This window comes from Gadus morhua, chromosome 6 (assembly GCF_902167405.1).
Source record: "Gadus morhua chromosome 6, gadMor3.0, whole genome shotgun sequence".
NCBI classification, from domain to species: Eukaryota; Metazoa; Chordata; class Actinopteri; order Gadiformes; family Gadidae; genus Gadus; species Gadus morhua.
Window position 1 is genome coordinate 25,182,335 of NC_044053.1, and position 21,493 is coordinate 25,203,827.

The 21,493-nt window shown below is 41.6% G+C and overlaps 1 protein-coding gene across 1 annotated transcript in view; it reads right to left on the bottom strand.

The window, feature by feature from the left end:
- Positions 1–549: 549 nt before the first annotated feature.
- antxr2a (ANTXR cell adhesion molecule 2a) overlaps positions 550–21,493 on the bottom strand; it is a 44,473-nt gene continuing 23,529 nt past the window's right edge. Inside the window, exons 15-17 of the mRNA XM_030357759.1 lie at positions 18,348–18,518; positions 18,182–18,262; positions 550–782 (exon numbers count right to left, since the gene is read on the bottom strand). Of these exons, the coding sequence (XP_030213619.1) occupies positions 744–782; positions 18,182–18,262; positions 18,348–18,518 (291 nt within the window). The 3' untranslated portion in view covers positions 550–743. The remainder of the gene's footprint in view (positions 783–18,181; positions 18,263–18,347; positions 18,519–21,493) is intronic.

Here is a 21,493-nt window from a genome sequence, read left to right on the forward strand (position 1 = left end):
TCCAAACGTTATCCCTTACATGTTACACTCAGTGCACCATGTTTTCAAATGCATTTAGGGGAACATTTATTGCACAAAAAAGCCTTGCAAGTTGTCTGATTGCAGTCAATTAACACATTGCAAATAGCCTGTGGGTCTCATTCATTTTTGTGTTTCTCCCTCAAACCCTCCGTCAAAAAAAAGTCTGCCTTTTTACTATCACGGACATGATCCTAATCCGAACCGTATCCGAAACCGAGGCCCAAAACGGTTATCTGAACCGAACCGTGGACACACTGATCCGTTTCATCACTACTGGGGACGCGTTTAAACTCTTCTCTCTTCTTGAAAGATGAAGAGGAGGAGTGAAAAGGTGTCTTTGGGGGTACAAAAGTTAATGAAGGCCTTCAGGCCTCCTGACTGCAGTGAGTGTCTGTGAGTATGTGTTACTGTGTGTGTGACTATGTGTATGACTAGGTTGACAGGTCTGCCATCAGAGCCTTCAGGGTGCTGGACGTGTGACACCCGCTGGGTGCTCTCGCACCCGTCTCGTTTCCTGTTATTGTTTTAATAAAATATGAGGTGGTCTGAGGAGGAAGGAGGTTGGCTTCAGAACGACAACATGGTGGAGAACACGGAGCGTAGCTAAAACACAATACCATCTTATCTATGACGGGGAATAGTTGATGTCAGTTGCAGTCAGAGGAAGCTTGAAGTGAAGGTGAAGAGGAGGAAATGAGTGGAGGTGTTCTGCGGCGTTCTCTCTACTGATGGGGAACCCGGTTAAACGTCATGCAGCGACCCTGAGGAGCAAAACAACAAGTTAGCTTCTTTCTTTTTTTGAACAAACAAAATTTGTTCAAAATATTTGTTCCAATGTTTCTGTTTCAATATAAAAAATTTAGCAAAGCACATTGATTTTGTTAGAAAATAATGTGTAGGAAAATGTTCACTAACAGAAAAATGTATTTAATTCATTTTAAATGTATTGGCTTTTTAAAAAAATTCTGAAAGTAAAAAAATATTCCTTTTATATTAGGAATATACTTTATTATTCATGTATCATATAATATACATACATTTTGAGGGCAAATTTGATTTAAATGTATAATTTATCTGTTTATATTTAATCATATATTTTCATCAATGTTTTATCACAAAAAAAATTAAGATATTTATGATGCATATTTTGTAACAAGAAATACATTTCGCATGGCGTGATTTCTTAAAAATATTTTGAATGTAGTATGAATGTAAAGTCAATGAATTCAGTAATTTGAGTGGAGGTAGCCATGCGATGTTGTGGAATGTTTCATGTGGCCGCAGTTACATATCTGAGATTGGGCCGTGTGAGCCCGCAACAGCCTCTCTCTCTCCCTTCTCTCTAATAGAGAGGGAGAGAGAGAGAGAGAGAGAGCGAGAGAGAGAGAAAGTGGCACACAGAGGGAGCTCGAGTACAGCAAATCTCTCTCCCTTCCTTCTCTCTCTCTCCCACTCCCCACTTCTTCTCCAAATTACTAACCATTAACTATTTTATGTAATGAAAAAGCAATCACCAGGTTCTACTATTTAAATGAGTATTACTAGTATGATTAATACTAGTATTATATTGGTAGTAGTAGCACAGACCTAAGTACACGTGCACACAGCTCAACACACACAAACACACACAGGACCCAGTGCGCCGCAAGCTATGAGGCTTCAGGCAGCTGAATCCCCATTTGTTATTATTGGCAAAATGTTGGAATAAGGGAGGGAGGGGGATAAGCCCCCCCCCCCCACACACACACACACACACACACAAACACACACACAAACACACACACTCCCTAATCTCACACAGTCAACAAATAAGGCACATCAGATGCTGTCTTGGCCAAGTTCAGTGGATTTCAGAGTTGAGTATGTGGAGGGGGAGGGGGGGGGGGATGGGGGGTGAAGACGCAACGCCCAGAGATCTGTCACCGTGAGTGGAGCAGGTGCAGTACAATACGCTCCAACCCACCCCCCACCCAGATCCAACAACCCAACCCAACTCAAACTACATCCAGCCCACGTCCACCCGACCCCTGCTCAGCTCCATCCTCACCACTACCCCAACCGCACACAACTCCAACTGCACCCACCCCACCTCAAACCTCACCACTACCCCATTCCCACCAACTCCAAAGGCACTGACCCCACCATCAACCTCACCACTACCCCACACAACTCAAACTGCACCCACCCAACCTCACCACTACCCCAAACCCACACAACTCCAACTGCACCCATCGAAACCTCCAGCCTCACCACTACCCAGACCCCACCCAGCCCATTAGTTCCGGGATGGATCAGAGCAGATCCCAGAAACAGCCATTCACCCCAGGACTTCAATAGACGGAGATATGACACACACATGCTGTCAACAGGAACTGAAGAGGCTCTCATTGGAGCAGTCCTCACACAGCATCTTGTTGGTTGGCTATAAGGGTGTGTTCACGTGTGTGCATAGCAGACGGACAGGTAATAAATTAATATATTTAAAAACAAATGTATCCATACATAGTTATATCCATACAGTATGAGGTAACATACAGACAGCAGTGATACCTCTAGAATAGATATTGACCAAGTCCAACTCTTATTCATTTCCAAGAACACGGATTTATGCTAGACATTTTTATGTATTTCTGACACTTGTTCACAGACAATTTTAGACTTTTGGAATCAAGCAGCTGATGGAGACTTGTATTATTTTCCAGGAGCAAATGTTTGTAGGGTTTGTAATGTGCTGTATTTATTAATTGTAAAGTTTGCTACATGTATAAAGTCAGAACAGAAAGTTGCTCTTGGCCCATCTGGAGACTTACATGCTTTAATCCAGCAAAAACATGGCTGCTCTGCCACACTAAGCTACGCGGCTTTCAAAGAGTTTATCAGAAGAATAGATGTGATTTGCGTCCATATTAGGGGATGGCGGTCTGTACTGTAGCGGCTGTATGTAAGCTAGCAGGACCTGTTTACAGAGTCGCCTTACTGTCGTCTGTAGTCAACACACACAGCTCTCTGGTTTTCTCCAAGAAACTAAACCATGCTCCCAAATTATAATCATGAAACTGTAACCTCTTCAAGTACAGTGACATTTCACGACATCGACTATTCTTTTAGAGAGGGAATTACCAATGAATTACGGTCAGCCTCCACGTTGAGGGAAGCAGTAGATACTGCTGAGAAGAATAAGGTTGTCTGCATAGAGCCACACTAGGCTGCCAGGCGTCGGTACACCGGGACCCAAAACATAATGACCGCCAGAAACTAAATCTAACTAAGAAAGCCTTCAGTCCTTAGACCTTAGATCCAGATCACGTCAGTCCAGGCTAGACCAGACAAGTCCCCAGACCACACTAGACCAGACAAGACCCCAGTCGAGACTAGACCAGACAGGCCCCGGCACAGAACCCAGACCACAGTTTCTACAATGTCCTATCTCCTTCAAGCATTTTAAACCTTCTCTTAACACAAACGATTGGTTAAAACCATTGTGCAGGTCATCACAAATCACCATGGCAACTGGTGACACATGTTAGGCATGGTCGTGGCCGTACTCTGTACTGCTGGTCGTTAGTAAATGCTCATTTAGTGAGTACACCTTTTGATTGAATATGACGAGGGCTGAGAATGAGCAGCAGTTTGAATGTTGAGTGGGCGCAATGGACCGCAGTCTGCCAAGCGGTCCCCATCCACTCAGCATCAACACCAACGCATTCAGACCTTCATAAGAGTCAGAAATAATACTACAAATAAACATTATTCTGAATATATTTAAATTATTTAGCGCTTTGAGGTCCTCAAATCACTCTACACAGTGACTTAAATAATGATAATGAATAATTAGTACAAAAAAATCATGATAATAAATAATAGTGATACTAATGTATCCAATTATAATGGTGTTATTATCAATAATAAAAATTAATAATACTAATAATACTAATAGAGGCGCTATCTGAGGACACACTGGTGCTGTACTGAGGTACGACCGCCCCTGTCCCTGGGGTGTGATGGTAAGTGCACATCCCTGGCAGCAGTGCCGGGTTCTGGGCAGCCTGGCGGCTCACAGAAGGCTCGCGAGGCACAGATGGTGCTAATGGAGGAGCAGAATCCAACGCTACGCGGACCACGCCGCCAAAGAACCGTGGTGTGAAGACGCTGGACGACGACGCGGCGCACAGAGAAATTAAATAATGAAATAACGTGGAGAGAGCAGAGAACAGAGAGGAGTCTGTCTGTACTACGGGGGAACAAACCCCCTCTCTTCAGACAGCTGGGCCACCCAGGGACTCATCCCTCCATATATATAATACAGAATGACATAATAGTACCTCTGTATAGATAATATGGGACTCAGAGACAAAGAAAACTCTACATTTAAAGATAAATAAAACTCTGAAGATAAGACAAAGATGACTCTGAAGACGAGATGAGACAAAGTTCAATGAAATATTAACTAAATAACAATAAAATACAACTAAATCTTGGCTCAAACACAGGAAGGGGAAGAGGTTGAGGCATGAGATTATGTTTAGTTTTTCGCAAGGATGGTTTCCACCAAATTAAATTTTCTTTTAGTGTTATTTATATCAAAGCCTCTACAGTAAACCCTTAGAAATGTAATTAGTGAGAAAGAAAGCTAATTTCAGTTTAAAAAGTCAATCACTAGACTGAACACGCTAAATAGGTCTTTCATGCATTTGACAACAAACAAAGGTAAAAGTAAAGCAGCTAGTGAATAATCAAAGACACAATGACGATGATTACTCTACTTATGTGCTCCAATCACATCGCTATTCATCAACATCTGCAGCAGGTGTTGTTTTGGGATTCTGAAACTAACTGAAATTACAGTTGGGTTTATATTTATTTTATTAGGCAGGATATTGTCTGATTTATTTGTTTGTGTAAATAAACTGCATACTGCTTCCATAAGTCTAATTGTCAGACAGAAAATACTTAAAATTGGCGACTACACACCTGTTACTGACCAAAAGGATGGGGTAGGCAACTGGAAATAATAATGGGGTATGTAATTTAAAGCCTAAATAGGGATTCATGATGTGGCTATCCCATAATACTAATAATAATACTAATAATAATAATCATAATAATAATAAAAAGGTTATGTAAGGGAGTGTACGGCATAATTTATTCTACAGGGAAGACCACTGATTTACACCCTTGAAGCTACACATGATTAACTTTAAAGTCAGTCTTCATTTCGATTTTAAATCCTATTTTACAGCAAAACCCCAGCTCTAAATCCTGACCAGGCGGAGGTAATTTATTTGTGTTTCCGAGATGTAAACATGACTAACGCGCTCAGTGGAGGGCTGGGGTTGTAAAGCATCTTGTTAGTTTTACTGAGGAGAATATGTTATCAACTGCACATGAGCGCTAGCAGTAAATAACCCGACCAGAGACGACCCAGCATGTCTCAGCCGGGCCGGGTTCTAGTAACCGCAAGGGGACCTCATCACCCACCTAGAGTAGAAAAGATGCACCTTAAACTGCCCTTATAGGAGAACCAAAACCAAAACCACTGGTTTAAATTGTAGATAAATCCCTCTTTAGGTTAAACACATGCTATCGCATGCAGAACCTCCTTTCTGCTGTAATGGTGACCCGGTAGCTGCTGATGAAGCAGTCCTCAGTGTATTCAGGATTGGTGGGGAATTAAAGAGGCGTTTACAGAGGAGCAAGCCGGCCTGTCCCAGATTGAGAAAAACTCTGTTTTTCAAAGGCAAACTTAAACCAACCTTAAAGCCTAAAAGCTTAGGCAACCCTCAAACCCCCCTCCAAGAGACGTTGTATTTCGGCCTCAGCTAACCATTATTCCTCAGACTAGGCATTAAATCATGACATTATTGGTCAGCATAGAGCAGAAGGAATTATAAAGGCTTATATCTGTGGTTTTGTCTCTTCCCAGAGACGCAGTGATCATTAGCATGCAGCTCATCAACATGGCTAACCAAACGTCAACATACGATGCTCGCTGGCCACCGTCTTCTGCGTCAACTCGTACTGATCAGACCACATGCATGCTGATTAGAAGACCCCACTCTATTTTCATTTACATTTCAACAGAGTGTGTCTACAGTTGGGCCTTTGAAAATAATGGCTGTCATGTTTTATTCATAAGCCTTTCAGTTTGGTCTCCCATCGCAACTTGACTGGCACTTCATATCTTACAGTAATGTGAAAAACAACGAACCTCTAACTAACTCACAAGTGTAGCGAGGACCTGGACTTTGGAAGGGCTTAGATAGAATGGGTTGTAGAGCGAGAGCAACAGAGACGCTCAGATATGTTGACTGTTTCTATTTATCTGCTTCTTATTTACAAGAGAATCCGAGGAGAGCTGATGGTTGGGATTGGGATAGACAGGCTGGAGCTGAGACATGCTGGAGGTGAGACAGGCTGGAGGTGAGACAGGCTTAGGGTTAGCAGCCCTAAGACTACAGAAAACTCTGACTCTCCGTGCATCTGTGGTCTCAAAGACCTGGATATAACGAGCTAGCTGGCACGCACGCACGCACGCACGCACGCACGCACGCACGCACGCACGCACGCACGCACGCACGCACGCACGCACACACACACACACACACGCACACACACACACACACACACACACACACACACACCACTACCGTAACAAGGAACTATTTATTTATATCTATCTATATATATATAGATATAAATAAATATATATGCGTGCAGAGATAAGCCGTTAGTTGTAACAATATTTTACAAAAATAGAGGATTTAAATATCTTTTTAAAGAGACACTTGAAAATAACAGGCTCAATTTAATTCTGAATAGGAAATGAACAATACATATGTCCGCATGAATTTGTATAATAGTGATGTGCAGCTCGTATAATAAGTGATTCAAATAGTGTCTTTTGTGCCCTTCTAGTGAAGTGACTGAGGAACTGAATGCACACTGGGACAGACTCTTTTATAGAAGACATCTGCTAAACTAACAAGCTGCTCTCTCCCTCCAGGACACAGCGAGACCTTGTCCAAGCTTCCCTCAACACAGAACTTAGATTAAACGTTTCAATAGGATTCTCTCTCCCCCTCTCCCTCATATTAAAGCAGCGCTTTAGTTTTACTGGCCAAGACATATTATAAGGAAATAAGATGCATACGTAACATTTAGCAGGTCAATACAAAAGTTAATAATTGTTTTCTTATACTTATGCAGAAAAAGCAGGTTAAAGACACTGCACACTACAACTACATACTAACTAGATATAACTACATCTATAACAAAAGAGCTTACTCCTTCTCTTCTACAGACTGTATCTACAACTAGATATATCTAGATAAAAATACATATATAACAAAAGGGCAGAATCCTTATCTTCTACAGACAACAGAGATAGAATACAACTAGATAACCAGCTCTTACTAGATGCATTCATCCACATGTTTAAGAGGGCCCCTTTGTCGTGGTGGAGCGTCCTCACGCCCTGGCGGTTAAGCTCTCGTCAGGCGCTCGGTGCGCGCTGCACTTCATCCTTTAACAGGCCCAATTAATTAGTGTCAGATAGGAGGAGGGAGAGCTCTGGATGGCTGTTGAGCCCACAGTTTAAGATGAAAGAGATCGGTGCTAACGCTTATTTGCATAATTAAGCTGATTATGAAGGCATCAGGGGTGGGGGGGGGGGGACGGGGGGTTGCTGCCAAGGAGCGGAGGCCAGTGATTGGTCCAAACGTGACCCTTCTGGGAGGGTGATTGGTATGAGGATAATTCACTTAAAGAGCGATACTCCCCAGACGCCCGGACCTCCACAAGCTGTGGCAGACCCCGACCTTCCAGGAGTAGGGACCAGCCCCGGACTGATCCCTGCTGTGGAGACCACTTGAGTCCCTCTGAAGACCCCTAAACACCCCCTAAAGACCATCCTAAACACCCCCTAAAGACCCCTTAAAGACCATCCTAAAGGTCCTTTCACTTTTAACGCCATTATACGTTGAGATTTTTTTCTCACGTCAATACAATTTTTACAAATCCTAGAGCTGAATTGCACCGTACACATATTACACCATTTCCATTTTGAGAAAAAGCAGCATAAATTGTATTCACACCTAGGTCAATCTTATCCTAGGCCAGCGAACAATTTAACCAATCATAGTCAAGTATCATCGTCATGGTTATCATGGTCCATGTATACGTTATAAGGCATGGTGGAAGTAACTCTTATTGAATCCATAGTGGTAAACTACATTTATAGACCTATAATTATATCGATCTGTTATGCATACTGATCAACAATCTAAATGGCAGTCAGTGCTACAAGCCAATGTTTACTTGCACTGCCGGACATGAATATAAGTTGCTTTTGATGACATAAAAGGTGAAAAGATGTATAGAAACAGTTTGTTGCAGTCGATTTGGATACCAACTTTCTCCAACAATTAGTTATGTAACCGGGATACAAGCTCAAAAACGAACTTCTCCTATTCTGTAAAATGGATAATTTACAGAATGCACAACATAATCCCCCTCATCTGTGAACTGCCACTTGCTACACTATTTTAAACTTTGATTTAAAAGTAAAAAAGCTAAATTGATCCTCTGAATATAGGAGTTTAGGTTGAAGGATGTATGAACTCGTCTTCATAAGGCTATGTATGTTGAATAGTCAATCATTGTGGGGACGGTACTAACATTCTGGGGACAGTCCTAAAATTCTGGGGACTGTCCTCATTCTGGGGAGAGTCCTAACATTCTGGGGACAGTCCTAACATTCTGGGGACTGTTCTCATTCTGGGGACTGTCCTAGCATTCTGGGGACTGTTCTAGCATTCTGGGGACAGTCCAAACATTCTGAGGACTGTCCTAGCATTCTGGGGACTGTCCTAACATTCTGGGGACAGTCCTAGCATTCTGGGGACTGTCCTAGCATTCTGTGGATGGTCCTAGCATTCTGAGGACGGTTCTAACGTTCTGGGGACTGTCCTAACATTCTTTGGACTGTCCTAGCATACTGGGGACGGTTCTAACATTCTGGGGACCGTCTTAACATTCTGGGGGCGGTCCTAACATTCTGGGGTCGGTTCTAACATTCTGGGGAAGGTTCTAAGATTCTGGGGACGGTTCTAAGATTCTGGGAAATGTCTTAACATTCTAGGGACTGTCCTAACATTCTGGGGAGGTTCCTAACCTTCTGGTGACGGTCCTTGCATCCTCAGGGAATCCCAAAGAGAAGATAGGTATGTATGTCATAATGGACAATTGGCAACAAATTCCTAAACAGCATTGGGCCTTGATTACCGCAGTGTGCACAAGGGGGGCGCTCAGTTTAAATAGTGAAACTCACCCAGACGCCCAAATTACCATCTGGCTGTTATCGGTCAAACATCCTATGTGAAGGGAATTCGTCAGCATCTAGTATCTGTAAATATTTGGTATCTGTAAAACATTGACTACAGCATCCCACATTCCAAGCAAGACTCGCTGAGATTGAGGAAGTATGCACATTTGTACGATTGCTCAGGAAAGGACTACAAGGCCATGCAACAGGAACAGAAACAGGAAGCTCCTGGCGTCATTAAATGAATTACAGAAACATGGCCGTCGCTGTATTGTACCCTACTGCTATATTAAACAGTGCTCAACAGCCTATTCCCATATCAGGGTACCCTCCTAACATACTGGGACCCCCCCCATACATTCAGGGCCCCCTCCTAACATTCAGAGGCCCCTCCTAAAATTCAGGAGCCCCTCCTAACATTTTAGGGAAGGTCCTATCGATCTGGGTATTGTCTCATAATGTTGTTTGTTTTGTGAGATCATCAATTTGTTCTGACTGCCCTTGCTTTTCAGAGGTTAGGTAGCTAATAGCAGGGGACTTAGCTTAGCTAGCAGTACTCATAGAGCCAGAGACAGAGAGAGAGACAGAGCCAGAGACAGAGACAGAGACAGAGACAGAGACAGAGAGAGAGAGAGAGAGAGAGAGAGAGAGAGAGAGACCAAGACCGAGACAGAGAGAGAGACACACAGGAGGAAAGGGGTGTTGAGGGCCGTCTGACGACGGGCATGCTGCTGCTAACCGGAGACTAGCAGCCTGTTAGCTCCGCTTCACTGATCTGCTCAGAGAGGTGGAACTCACTGACACATTCACAAGAACACCCTCCAACTATCACACATGCAATTCCGCAGGACAGTGCTATTGATCGTTAATGTTGATATTAATGATAAAATATAGAGTGGAAACATAATTGATGTTCCTACCACTTCTCAAGTAAGGATTTAAATAGAGTATTGTTCAAATTATGGTAAATAAAAAAAATATTTTGCATGCAGCGGACTTCTACATGGATAGAACATATGAATTGAATTAACATTATTGTTAATATTAAGATTAATTGCGTAATAACATTAACAATAAAACATGATGTATCATTATATTAAGACATAATGAATAGAACACTAGTACGACTACTGCGGCTATGATTAAATACACACAGTACATACAGTCCTTCCATACAGTATCTACACACACATCACAGATGACGGGGGGAGAGGGGCGGTGGAGGGCTGAGGAGAGAAGCAGAGTCCTCCCACTGCGCTGACGTTAACAGTAATGTAATTTAATTAAAGGCGGTCGGCTCCAGCAGCATTTGATTCTAATAGGTGATGAAGAACTAACGGATACACGGTACTCACACTCACACACACACACACACACACACACACACCCGTCTGGGGACACACACACACACACACACGGTACTCACACTCACACACAGACACACACACACACCAGTCTGGGTTGGGGGTAGTGGCGGTTGACTCCGAGGACATCAGGTCACATCCTATCAGAACGAGCAGGAGGGGGGTGGGGGGCAGGTACCAGCTACACACTGGCCCCCTCCACCCAGTAGAACCAGTAGAGAACCAGACACAACTCTCTGAACAAAAATAAAAATTAACTTAGTAAAAATGAAATAACATAAATATTATTATTTGTGTGATCCAGAAGGGCCGAGGGTGGAAAACGATTACAGCTGACCGCAATAGAAGATATAAAATATTAAAATCTGTTTTCATGTTCAGGGCATGTTGGCAGAGCATCTGCTTTCAGTGTCATATATATTAGATAAATTACAATTGTTGAAAACAATCAGACAAATACCTATTCATATTGTATATTCATAATACTATATGAATATTGTGGATTTATAAATAGTCAAATAATAACTTTAGATTTGATTATTTTGTATTGCATTACATAAGTTTGGGTGAATAACTTTGTTTAATATTATTTTTTTAATACATTCTCTTAAGATACATCTCTGACATAATCCAATATAATGTACCAGTGTGGGTCAAATTAAGTTAACATTCATCATGAAAATATGAACAATGATAAGAGTATTCATGATATTAATATTAACCAAATATTTTCACCAGTTAGGTTTTACATTGAATAAGATACACATTGTAACAATATGTATCTCAATGGAGGGATTAACTACATTATTTAATTGAGACAGCATCAAACATACTATAAATGTTTAATGCTGAATATTAACAAATATATAACATAATAGAATAATATATTAAATGGAAATCAAGCAAAATTGTAGCTAAATAAATTCCAGTGGCCAATAGTCTTTAATGTTAATATATATATATATATATATATATATATATATATATATATATATATATATATATATATATATAATATATATATACACAAATACATATGTGTATATATATATATATATATATATATATATATATATATATATATATATATATATACACACACACACACACACACACACACACACACACACACACACACACACACACACACACACACACACACATACACACACACACACATATGTGTGTGTGTGTGTATCTGGATAGTCAGAGAAGATGACGGCCATTATCAAATGTACACAGCAGTACAGTGCAGCCCCCCTATTCTGTCCAGTCCGCTGCGCACTAGAGTTAACCCCTCAAACCTTGTCCTGGCTACAACAGAGAGCTCCCCCACACTACATACAATAATAATAAAAACGCATTAAATTCACTAGCTATACAAAAAACACCATCATACCCACAATAAAACAACAACACTGAATACACTTACTAGACAAAACACACTAATACACCAACCAAACAAACACACAAAAGTATACAAAATACACTATATACATAAACCATACAAAACCCACTAATTATAACAAAACAGAATAAATGCACCAAAACCCAATAAATACACTAACGATACAAAAGACAATAAATAGAAATACAATACAAAACCCACTCATTAGACTGTGTTCCTTTGTATCTGCATGCCGACCTTCCCGTCGGTCTTTCTGTGTCTGTCTGAGAGGCTGGGACAAATTTCCTTCCAAAAAGGTGTACTATTTGTGATGATTTGGTTTAATTCTAATTAGCTGTTGATTAGGTAATCCTATGCTCTCTGATCTCTCTTAATGCCATTCCCCACGTTGTTTACCTTCAATTAACAGCCTTTTGTCGTGAAATTAAAAATTACATTTACTTCACGGGGAGTTAGGCAGCGTGTTTACGACAGCAAATACCTCATTATTCAAATTGGACTATAACACGGCTGCGTGGAAATGGAGACACGCTTCAAAAACACCCTTCTATTCAAACAGTCGATTCTTCACACATAATGGCTGAATGCACTCTCTGATTCTTCACTATTTCAACACAGCCACCAAGGGGCTTGACTCAAACCTATGAGAACAACCTCACCATAACCATGAAGTCAAAACCAAAACAATGGCACAACGTTTTTTGGACATTTCCTTGCCAGATTTGTCATAGTCGAACAAGGCCATCCCGGTGTGATTGACTGAAAGATATTTTTTTTCCGTCACTTTAACATAAAGGAGTCTCTCTCTCTCTCTCTCTCTCTCTCTCTCTCTCTCTCTCTCTCTCTCTCTCTCTCTCTCTCTCCTCTCTCTCTCTCTCTCTCTCTCTCTCTCTCTCTCTCTCTCTCTCTCTCTCTCTCTCTCTCTCTCTCTCTCTCTCTCTCTCTCTCTCTCTCTCTCTCTCTCTCTCTCTCTCTCTCTCTCTGAGGTGGCAGATGTTGCAGGGCCAGGCTGGCTGTGTGGTAACTCCCTGGCTGACGACAGTCACAGCACATCACATCTCCCAGCGCCCGGGGCGAGCGAGGAGCTGCAGCTGTGTCCTACCGCTAGCACCCTGGGGCTCTCCATGTGAGGGCACAAAAAGATAGATTTCACCCGCTTTCTCTTCCTTTCACCACATCTCCCTTCCCCTGGCCTCACCAGGTCTGCTCTGTTCATCAGGAGGGGAGGGAGGAGAGGCGGGGAGGAGATGAGAGGACAGGAGGAGGTAGGGGAGGGTATGTCTGACTACCTGTTTCTTTCCACCTGTGTGAATAACTTGATGAAAGCAGAGCTCTGAAACATTCATGAGCCTGAGGGATTCCTATTGGCCATCAAAGACAAGCCCCTCCCCCCTCCCCTCAGCCTGTCTGCCAGTCCGACTGGGGACGTCTGTTTGTTGTGTCTCTGAAAGGGAAAACTGGGCAGTCCACTGTTTACACTTTCATAGAGTACAAGTGGGTGGGTCGATCCCTAATGTCTGCAGCCTGCCTCCTTGACTCCTAACCACTAGCTGCTCCTGATGAGGATGTGTATCTGAATCCTCTGAGAAAGAAAATGAAAAAATAACATAATAGGAGCGATGCTAGGAGGCTGAAACTAAGCTGTTAGCTTCCCCCCGCACACACACACAAACAAACACACACATCGCTCTCTCCTTCCCGTCAACCCACGCGGATGTCTGAAGAGCTTTTCATAGGGACGCTTTAAAACTCCAGCTAAAAAACTAAATAAAACAAACAAGGTGAGTTGAAGGGGTACATTTAGCATCAGAACATGATGTTCCATGAGATCCATTTCAATGTAATCTGGTAATTTCAGTGTATTGATTTCCTTCTATTCATTCAAGCTGATTTAATGGGTGCATTGTCTTTCACTCCTGTTCACAAAGCCAAATAGGTTAAAGGGAAACTTCACACATTTGCATTAAGCGTTTAAGAAACCCAGTCATATTTTTGAATGGTCTTGCATCATTCCATAAAAAACGACAAGCACTCCTCATTTTCAAACCCGGCTAGGGGTTGGGACCGACTGACGCTACAGACCTTACAGATCAGTGCCAGTGGGTGGGACTTAGGGGTGTATGGTATAAACGGTATAGAGAGTACACCGGTGTGAATTTGCTCTACGGTATGGATTTTGACGTTACCGTCTGACCGGTGTGACCGTTAGATCACACGAACGCTAAAGAAGCAAGGATGTTGTACAAGAGACGCAGTCGTTTATTCATAATATCATCCGGCGCACACAGCTTTTGGCCATGTTCTATAATATATTCTAGAATACTCCGGGAGCTCCGGCGGGGGACCTGGAGCTGTATATCTAAATGATATAACATAATATACAGACATCTATAGTAATATTATATAAAATATCATGGCGAAAGCTGTGTGTGCCGCTAGACGATATTAGGAATCTCAAACGATTGCGTCGGGTACTCCGACGTCTCTGGTTCTTCCACTTCCACATCAATCTGAAGTAGACTTAACTGCAACATGGAGGAGAAAGGGATTGTTGCCCGCGATTGTCTTCCGCCTGAGCCCTGCTGCACGCACCGAGGCACCACCGCCTCGGCAGCGGGCAGCACTGAGCGGTGTTGCCTCACGGCGGTGGTGCCTCGCGGCGGTGGTGCCTCACGGCGGTGGTGCCTCGCGGCGGTGGTGCCTCGCGATGGTGGGGCTCAGGCGGGAGACAATCGCGGGCAACAATCCCTTTCTCCTCCATGTTGTGGTTCAGTCTACTATCCAATGTTTCTTCCCCCAATTCCTTCTCCACCATGGCCGAGAATCAATACACGGGTATTATTTTGCAAACCCGCACCCGCCCGCACCAGAGAATTACACCTAATCAGACCCGCGCTGTTCAGGCGTCCGACCCGACCAGCACCTGTGTCCGACACTGTACAATATCTTTCCACCGTTTAATCCAAATTGTGTGGGTCACCCGTTGGGTAGCCTACCCGAACCCATGCAGGACTCTGGCTGAGATAACCCCCACTACGAGTCTTTACTTGTTGTGGAAGTTCCAGAGACGTCCGAGAACCCGACGCAGTATTAAATTCATAATATCATCCGGAGGCGCACACAGCTTTTGGCCGTGATATTATATATTAGGGATGTAATGGAATGAAAATTTTACCTCACGGTTAGTGTGACCAAAATAATCCTGATTTTCGGTATTACCGCGGTATTTTTAAATACCAAAAATATGCCCATACTTCAGACTTAGTCCTCTTAGAAGGTAGGGATGGGAAACGATCGTCAAATAGTCGGAGACACGTAGAATATCGAATAATGAATGTGACTATCGTTGTTTATTACAAGGCTCTTCTCAATGCTGTTGAACGCTCCGTTCACTTACATGGGCCTTCACAACTTCCGTTGGTGAATAATTTTTTGATAATTCACCGTTGCTAAGCATATAATGACCTCAAGGAAAGTTGATTCCCCAAGAAGTCTGTTAAGGCGAGACACGGCAGGCAAAATCATCGATTTTTCAGTCACTGGTCAATTTTGATATTTTGGGCTATTTTGCACCATTAACATGTAATGTTTCGCACAAAAGAAAAAAAAAAGTCAAAACGAAACATTGAGGTGTTTGTTTTATTATAGTTTGTCAACTTGCGCCTCTGAATTTTACAGAAGATTCACCAAACGTTTGCTTTATTACGCACCGTTTCAAATTACAGCCGGTCTCTGTCATATGTGTTCCGTGGTATCATTGGAAAGCACTCAATCTGCTGCACAACATGAAACTGATATCTGATTGGCTGGACTCGATTTCCGACCGGACGATTGGTTCGAATGTATCACATGGTATGCTCTCAAGCTTGGTTGGCTTTTGCCATAAGAATCTTTAAAGGCCGTTTTCTCAAAATGAGTGTTTTTCCATTTTTAGGTGCACATTTCTCAGCCTATGTAGAACCTAGGTACACCACACTTCCCAGTTTCACACATAGCATTGTTATGAAGACATATACACATGGATTTATTTATATATTGTTCCTGGCCAGATTTATGGGTCATTTTACATGGAAATCATGGCGAAAATAGGATTTTTAAGGCCATGGATAGTATATTTTGATTTCCCAGGTCATAAAAGCAGATATCCTAAAATCCATGTGAGGATTTTTTGTCATTTGATATATAAACAAAATAAAAAAAGAATTTTGGTCCTGGCTTTATCACAGTTTAAGATTCATGCACCGGAAATATATGCAAAAACGTGCATATTTAATGAGATTCAGCCTAATTAGCATAATTAAATATGCAAAATTCAAAAACTTGTAATACATTTTTTTCTTATAATGATGTTTGTAATCAACTGGTAAAGTTTCATGGTGATCCCTTGTATTTAAAAATTGTACCCTATTCACCTGCCATGTCTGGCCTTAACTTTTCAAACCCAGCGTCCTCGGTTGCTAAGCGACGTCAACGTCTTTGGGGGACTATTACTCTGCTGATCAACACTACCAATGCTGGCGACAAATAAATTGTAAAAAGACACACTGTGTGCAGGTATTTCTTTTACTTGTCTAGTTCTCCGTCATGCAGCCTGTGTTCAGTAAAAAAAGAAAAAAAAAGCGATCTGTTTTCGGCGCATGTAGGCCTATCTGCCTAATCCCATGTTGTAATAATTTTGATGTTTAATGTTGATGGCGCAGTTGGTGAAATAAACAGATTGATTTCATACAAATCATAAAATCCTCTCACTGTGTCATTGCGTGTGCATGTCTCCGAGGTCCGTGTGTGCATGCGTGCGTGGATGCTTTGGGGGTTCTTGATTGACCGATTATCGAATATTATTCGAATACTACTCTGCGAATATTGAATAGTATTTTTGCCAGAAATGCACATCCCTATTAGAAGGCTGATGGATGTCTTGAGCGCTGTCGTCTCCTCCTTCCGCCAATATTCCAACTTCAAGAAACTTAAAAACACTATGTTGTAGGCTACACAGTGCGCCTGGGCGGCAACTTCAGGAGACTCGGATGAAGCGCTGTGAAGGATTAAAGCATACGGTTTCCACACGGCGGGCGCGGTAATCCACTGAGATAATAATTTTATTTGAAATGATGAACGGTATTTGTTATTGACAACATTTTTATCGAGGTTTACTGTTACACCGGTGACCGTTACATCCCTATTATATATTATATTATATTATATTATATTATATAGATACCTATATATTATAAAACATTATATTATTTAGATATAGAGCTCCGGGAGTACGCAAACGGCAACAATTACTTCTCCTCCATGCTGTTGCTCACGCAGGACTACAGGGAGGCATTGTGAGAGTTGTCGTCTTCAATCCGCAATCTCGGTCAAGAAGGCACAAAATTTGAAATGTATGTTACTATTCGACTAAATATATGACCCACTTTCAATACAGATTCATTTCTCCAACGGGGAATTCTCCTCTAAGGAAACCAATGAATAGATGGAAGGAAAATAACCAGATAAATAATATGCCGAACTATTCATTTATGAATGTATTCCAATCACACACACACACACACACACACACACACACACACACACACACACACACACACACACACACACACACACACACACACACACACACACACACACACACACACACACAATATGGAGGCATATTGTGGGATGTGTGGAGCATCTGGTGTGTGTATGTGGATTAGAGAGTTGACGTCAAAACATCTGCATGGGTGTGGCTCTACTTTCTCAGGTCCCCAGTTGATGAATCTGTTGTTCTGAGTAGGGATGTGGGGCGGCTGCCAGGGTACGACCATATAAGGTTGCTTTTGTCCCACACCCAACAGCTGCATTTAAACAGCAATACAACAATTTCCCCTCTCTCTCAGCACACAAGCAGCTTTCCAAAGCTCTGATTGTATATACTCTATATTTAGAGTGAGAAATACTTCTTTAATTCATATCCCCTCCAGTTATATTGATATAGTCCCTCTGTCTAAAGTTACCAGGTGTATTCCCCAATGTCCGCACACTACTAATCTGTAGGTTTCAGTGTTTCAGACTCACCTTTTCCGCTGAGGTGGGACGCATCACTGAGACGCGGTCATACTGTCGCCGTAGCAATGCCCACAAGGCGTCGACCCGACCCTGGGGACCAAAACAAAGATGCTATATTATCATTTATGTTTGACGTGACCTGGGATCTGACTGAAGAAAGAGGGTGTGGCCTCACCTTAATGGGTGTGTACCACTTGTTCTCTACGTTCTGATTGGTGGGCATGGATCTGGGTGGCGGTCGCCGGACCATAGGCTCCTCCTCCTCCTCAGGAACTGAGATCACAGCGTTCTTCGCCATCTCAAGCCGTGCCCCCTCCTCGGTGGATCCCTTCTCTCCCCAGCGCACCTAACAAGAGTTAAACAAGGATAGATTAACTCTTATAAAACGTCTAAAACTGTTATAAACTGAGTCAAACTGAGTTTAACATACAGCGTAAAGGCTGTTATAAACTGAGTCAAACTGAATTTAACACTGTTATATACAGCGTATAGGCTGTTATAAACTGAGTTGAACACTGTTATAAACTGAGTCAAACTGAGTTTAACACTGTTACATACAGCGTAAAAACTGTTATAAACTGAGTTTAACACTGTTATATACAGCGTAAAAACTGTTAGAAACTGAGTTTAACACTGTTATATACAGTGTAAACACTGTTATAAACTGACTCAAACCAGAGCCCGTCTACGGAGAGCCTTGGCACTCTCTATTGAGCCCCATCATATCAAACTTGGTTGCAGTTCCATTAGAATTCCACTGGGGGTGATTACCTGATTGCAGAATGAATGTGGGTCTATGGTGCTAGACGGCTAAATGTATCTCTTTCACCTGCTTGTTGTTGAAACATCGCAGATTTCATTTTAGATTCCGTAATTTCAATATAGATCATAGTTCAAAAGTTGAATGAATGAGTACTTTTGTCTGTTTGATTTCTTACAGTTTGGGCCGTTGATTGGCAGTACATGCTAGCATTCTGCTAATGAATGCTAATTGGTCAGGGACAGAATTGCGATGATTACGACCAGAGACCCTGCTTTATTGCATCTGAGGCTAAAGCAGAATCATAAACGTTATCTTAAGGAGGACTTTCAGTCAAAGTTAATTGTTATACATTATATGTGTATGCATATATATTAGAGCTGTCAAGCGATTAAAATATTTAATCGTGATTAATCGCATTAATGTCATAGTTAACTCACGATTAATCGCAATTAATCACAAATTATTTTTCTATGCTAAATATCCCTTGATTTTTTTGTCCCATAATTCTTCTCATTTAAAATTCTCTTATCAACATGGTGAAGTGCATCGGCTTGCCTTGTGCAAATGATTTTTTATTGATAACAACATTGGCATATACTGATCAAAACAGGACGATACAAAAAAAGAGCCTATAGTGCAATTAAACGACTGCTTTGAACAAATTTCATTTGAACATAGCAGTCAGGCTACTGCTTCTTTGTTTTGAGCCAAAAAAAAAATAAAAAGTTGATTATTTTTTTTAAATATAATAATTGCGTTAATCGCGCGATAAAAAAATAACGAAAAAAATTAAAATTGGTTTGCGTTAACGCCGTTAATAATGCGTTTAACTGACAGCTCTAATATATATATATATATATATATATATATATATATTAGTGCTGTCAGTTAAACGCGTTATTAATTGCACGACAATTATTTTATCGTGCAATTAACGCAAATTCAAAAAAATAAATAAATCTTTGGCTCAAAACAAAGAAGCAGTAGCCTGACTGCTATGTTCAAGGCAGTATGTTTGTATGTTCATCGTTTAATGCACTATAGGCATTTTTTTTGTATCGTCCTGTTTAGATCAGTATATGCCAATGTTGTTATCAATAAAAAAACATTTGCACAAGACAAGCCGATGCACTTCACCATGTTGATAAGAGCATTAAAATGAGAAAAATGGATGGGAAAAAGAAATCAAGGGATATTTAGCATAGAAAAAAATCGGTGATTAATCGAGATTACTCGCGATTAATCGTGAGTTGTCTATGACATCAATGCGATTAATCGCGATTAAATATTTTAATCGCTTGACAGCACTAATATATATATTCCGATGTGCTGAAGTGCCAAAGTGACTCAGAACTCACTGTAAAGCAGGACCTCTGGCAGTATGCCGTCATCATGTTTTTGAACAGATTTTTAGAACAGATAAGTGAACTTAAAAAATGAAATAGTGTATTATCTTAGAAGGTTAAACCCTGTTATAAACTGAACTAAACACTGTTGTAAACTGAGTCAAACTGAGTTATCCAATTTTATAAACAGGGTTAGACACTGCTATTAACCTGACAGGGTTGAACAAAGAGTATACTGTTAATCTTTAGCATGTAGGTTGAGTGACAGCATACAGACTGGGAGTTAACATACAGGGGAAATATTAGCAGGTTATCATACTGGCTGAGGGTTAGCATAGCGGGTAAAAATCATCATACAGGGTGAGCGCAAGTATACAGGGTAAGTGTTAGAATAGAGGCTGAGTGTTAGCATAAATGGTATGTCTTAGCATCGAGGCTGAGTGGTAGAATAGAGGGTAAGTGTTAGCATAGATGCTGAGTGTTAGCATAGAGGGTAAGTGTTAGCATAGAGGCTGAGTGTTAGCATAGAGGGAAAGTTTTACCATATATGCTGAGTGTTAGCATAGAGGGTAAGTGTTAGCATAGAGGCTGAGTGCTAGCCTAGAGGGTTTTTGTTAGCATAGAGGCTGAGTGTTAGCATAGACGGTAAGTGTTAGCATACAGGGTGAGGGGTAGCATGTTAGCCTAAAGGGTGAGACAGTACACAGACATTGTTAGGGCCAGTGACCCCCCCCCCCCCCGACAAACTACAGTAACAACTACAACAAAACTATTATTTCTTTGGGCTAGAGTGGCACTTAAGCCAATGAGGGCACAGGGGCATTGGGTCGCTGCAGCCTCCCCTTGATACAGGGTGAGGGATGCAAACAGCTGGGGGAATGTGGAAGCATTTGTGTCTGTTAAGCTGGGAATGATTTTTATTGAATTCATCACATCTGTCGCTAGCCTGACGAGCCTGTGAATAGAGTGGTGATTAATTCATTGATTAATTAGCAACGTAGCCCTGAGCCAGTGGCTAAGCCTCAAAATACAGAACAGCTTTTCACCATCAAAGAGAGACGGGCAGCGAAAACAACGCTCCGTCAAGAGGAATATGAAGGCAGCAACGTCTCATAGAAGGCGAGGTTGATTTATTGGAAAGGACTGAAAGGTGTGGTTGGGCCACTTATTGTTTATTGTTAGAGAGGGAAAAGAGGAGAGAGGAGATCAGAG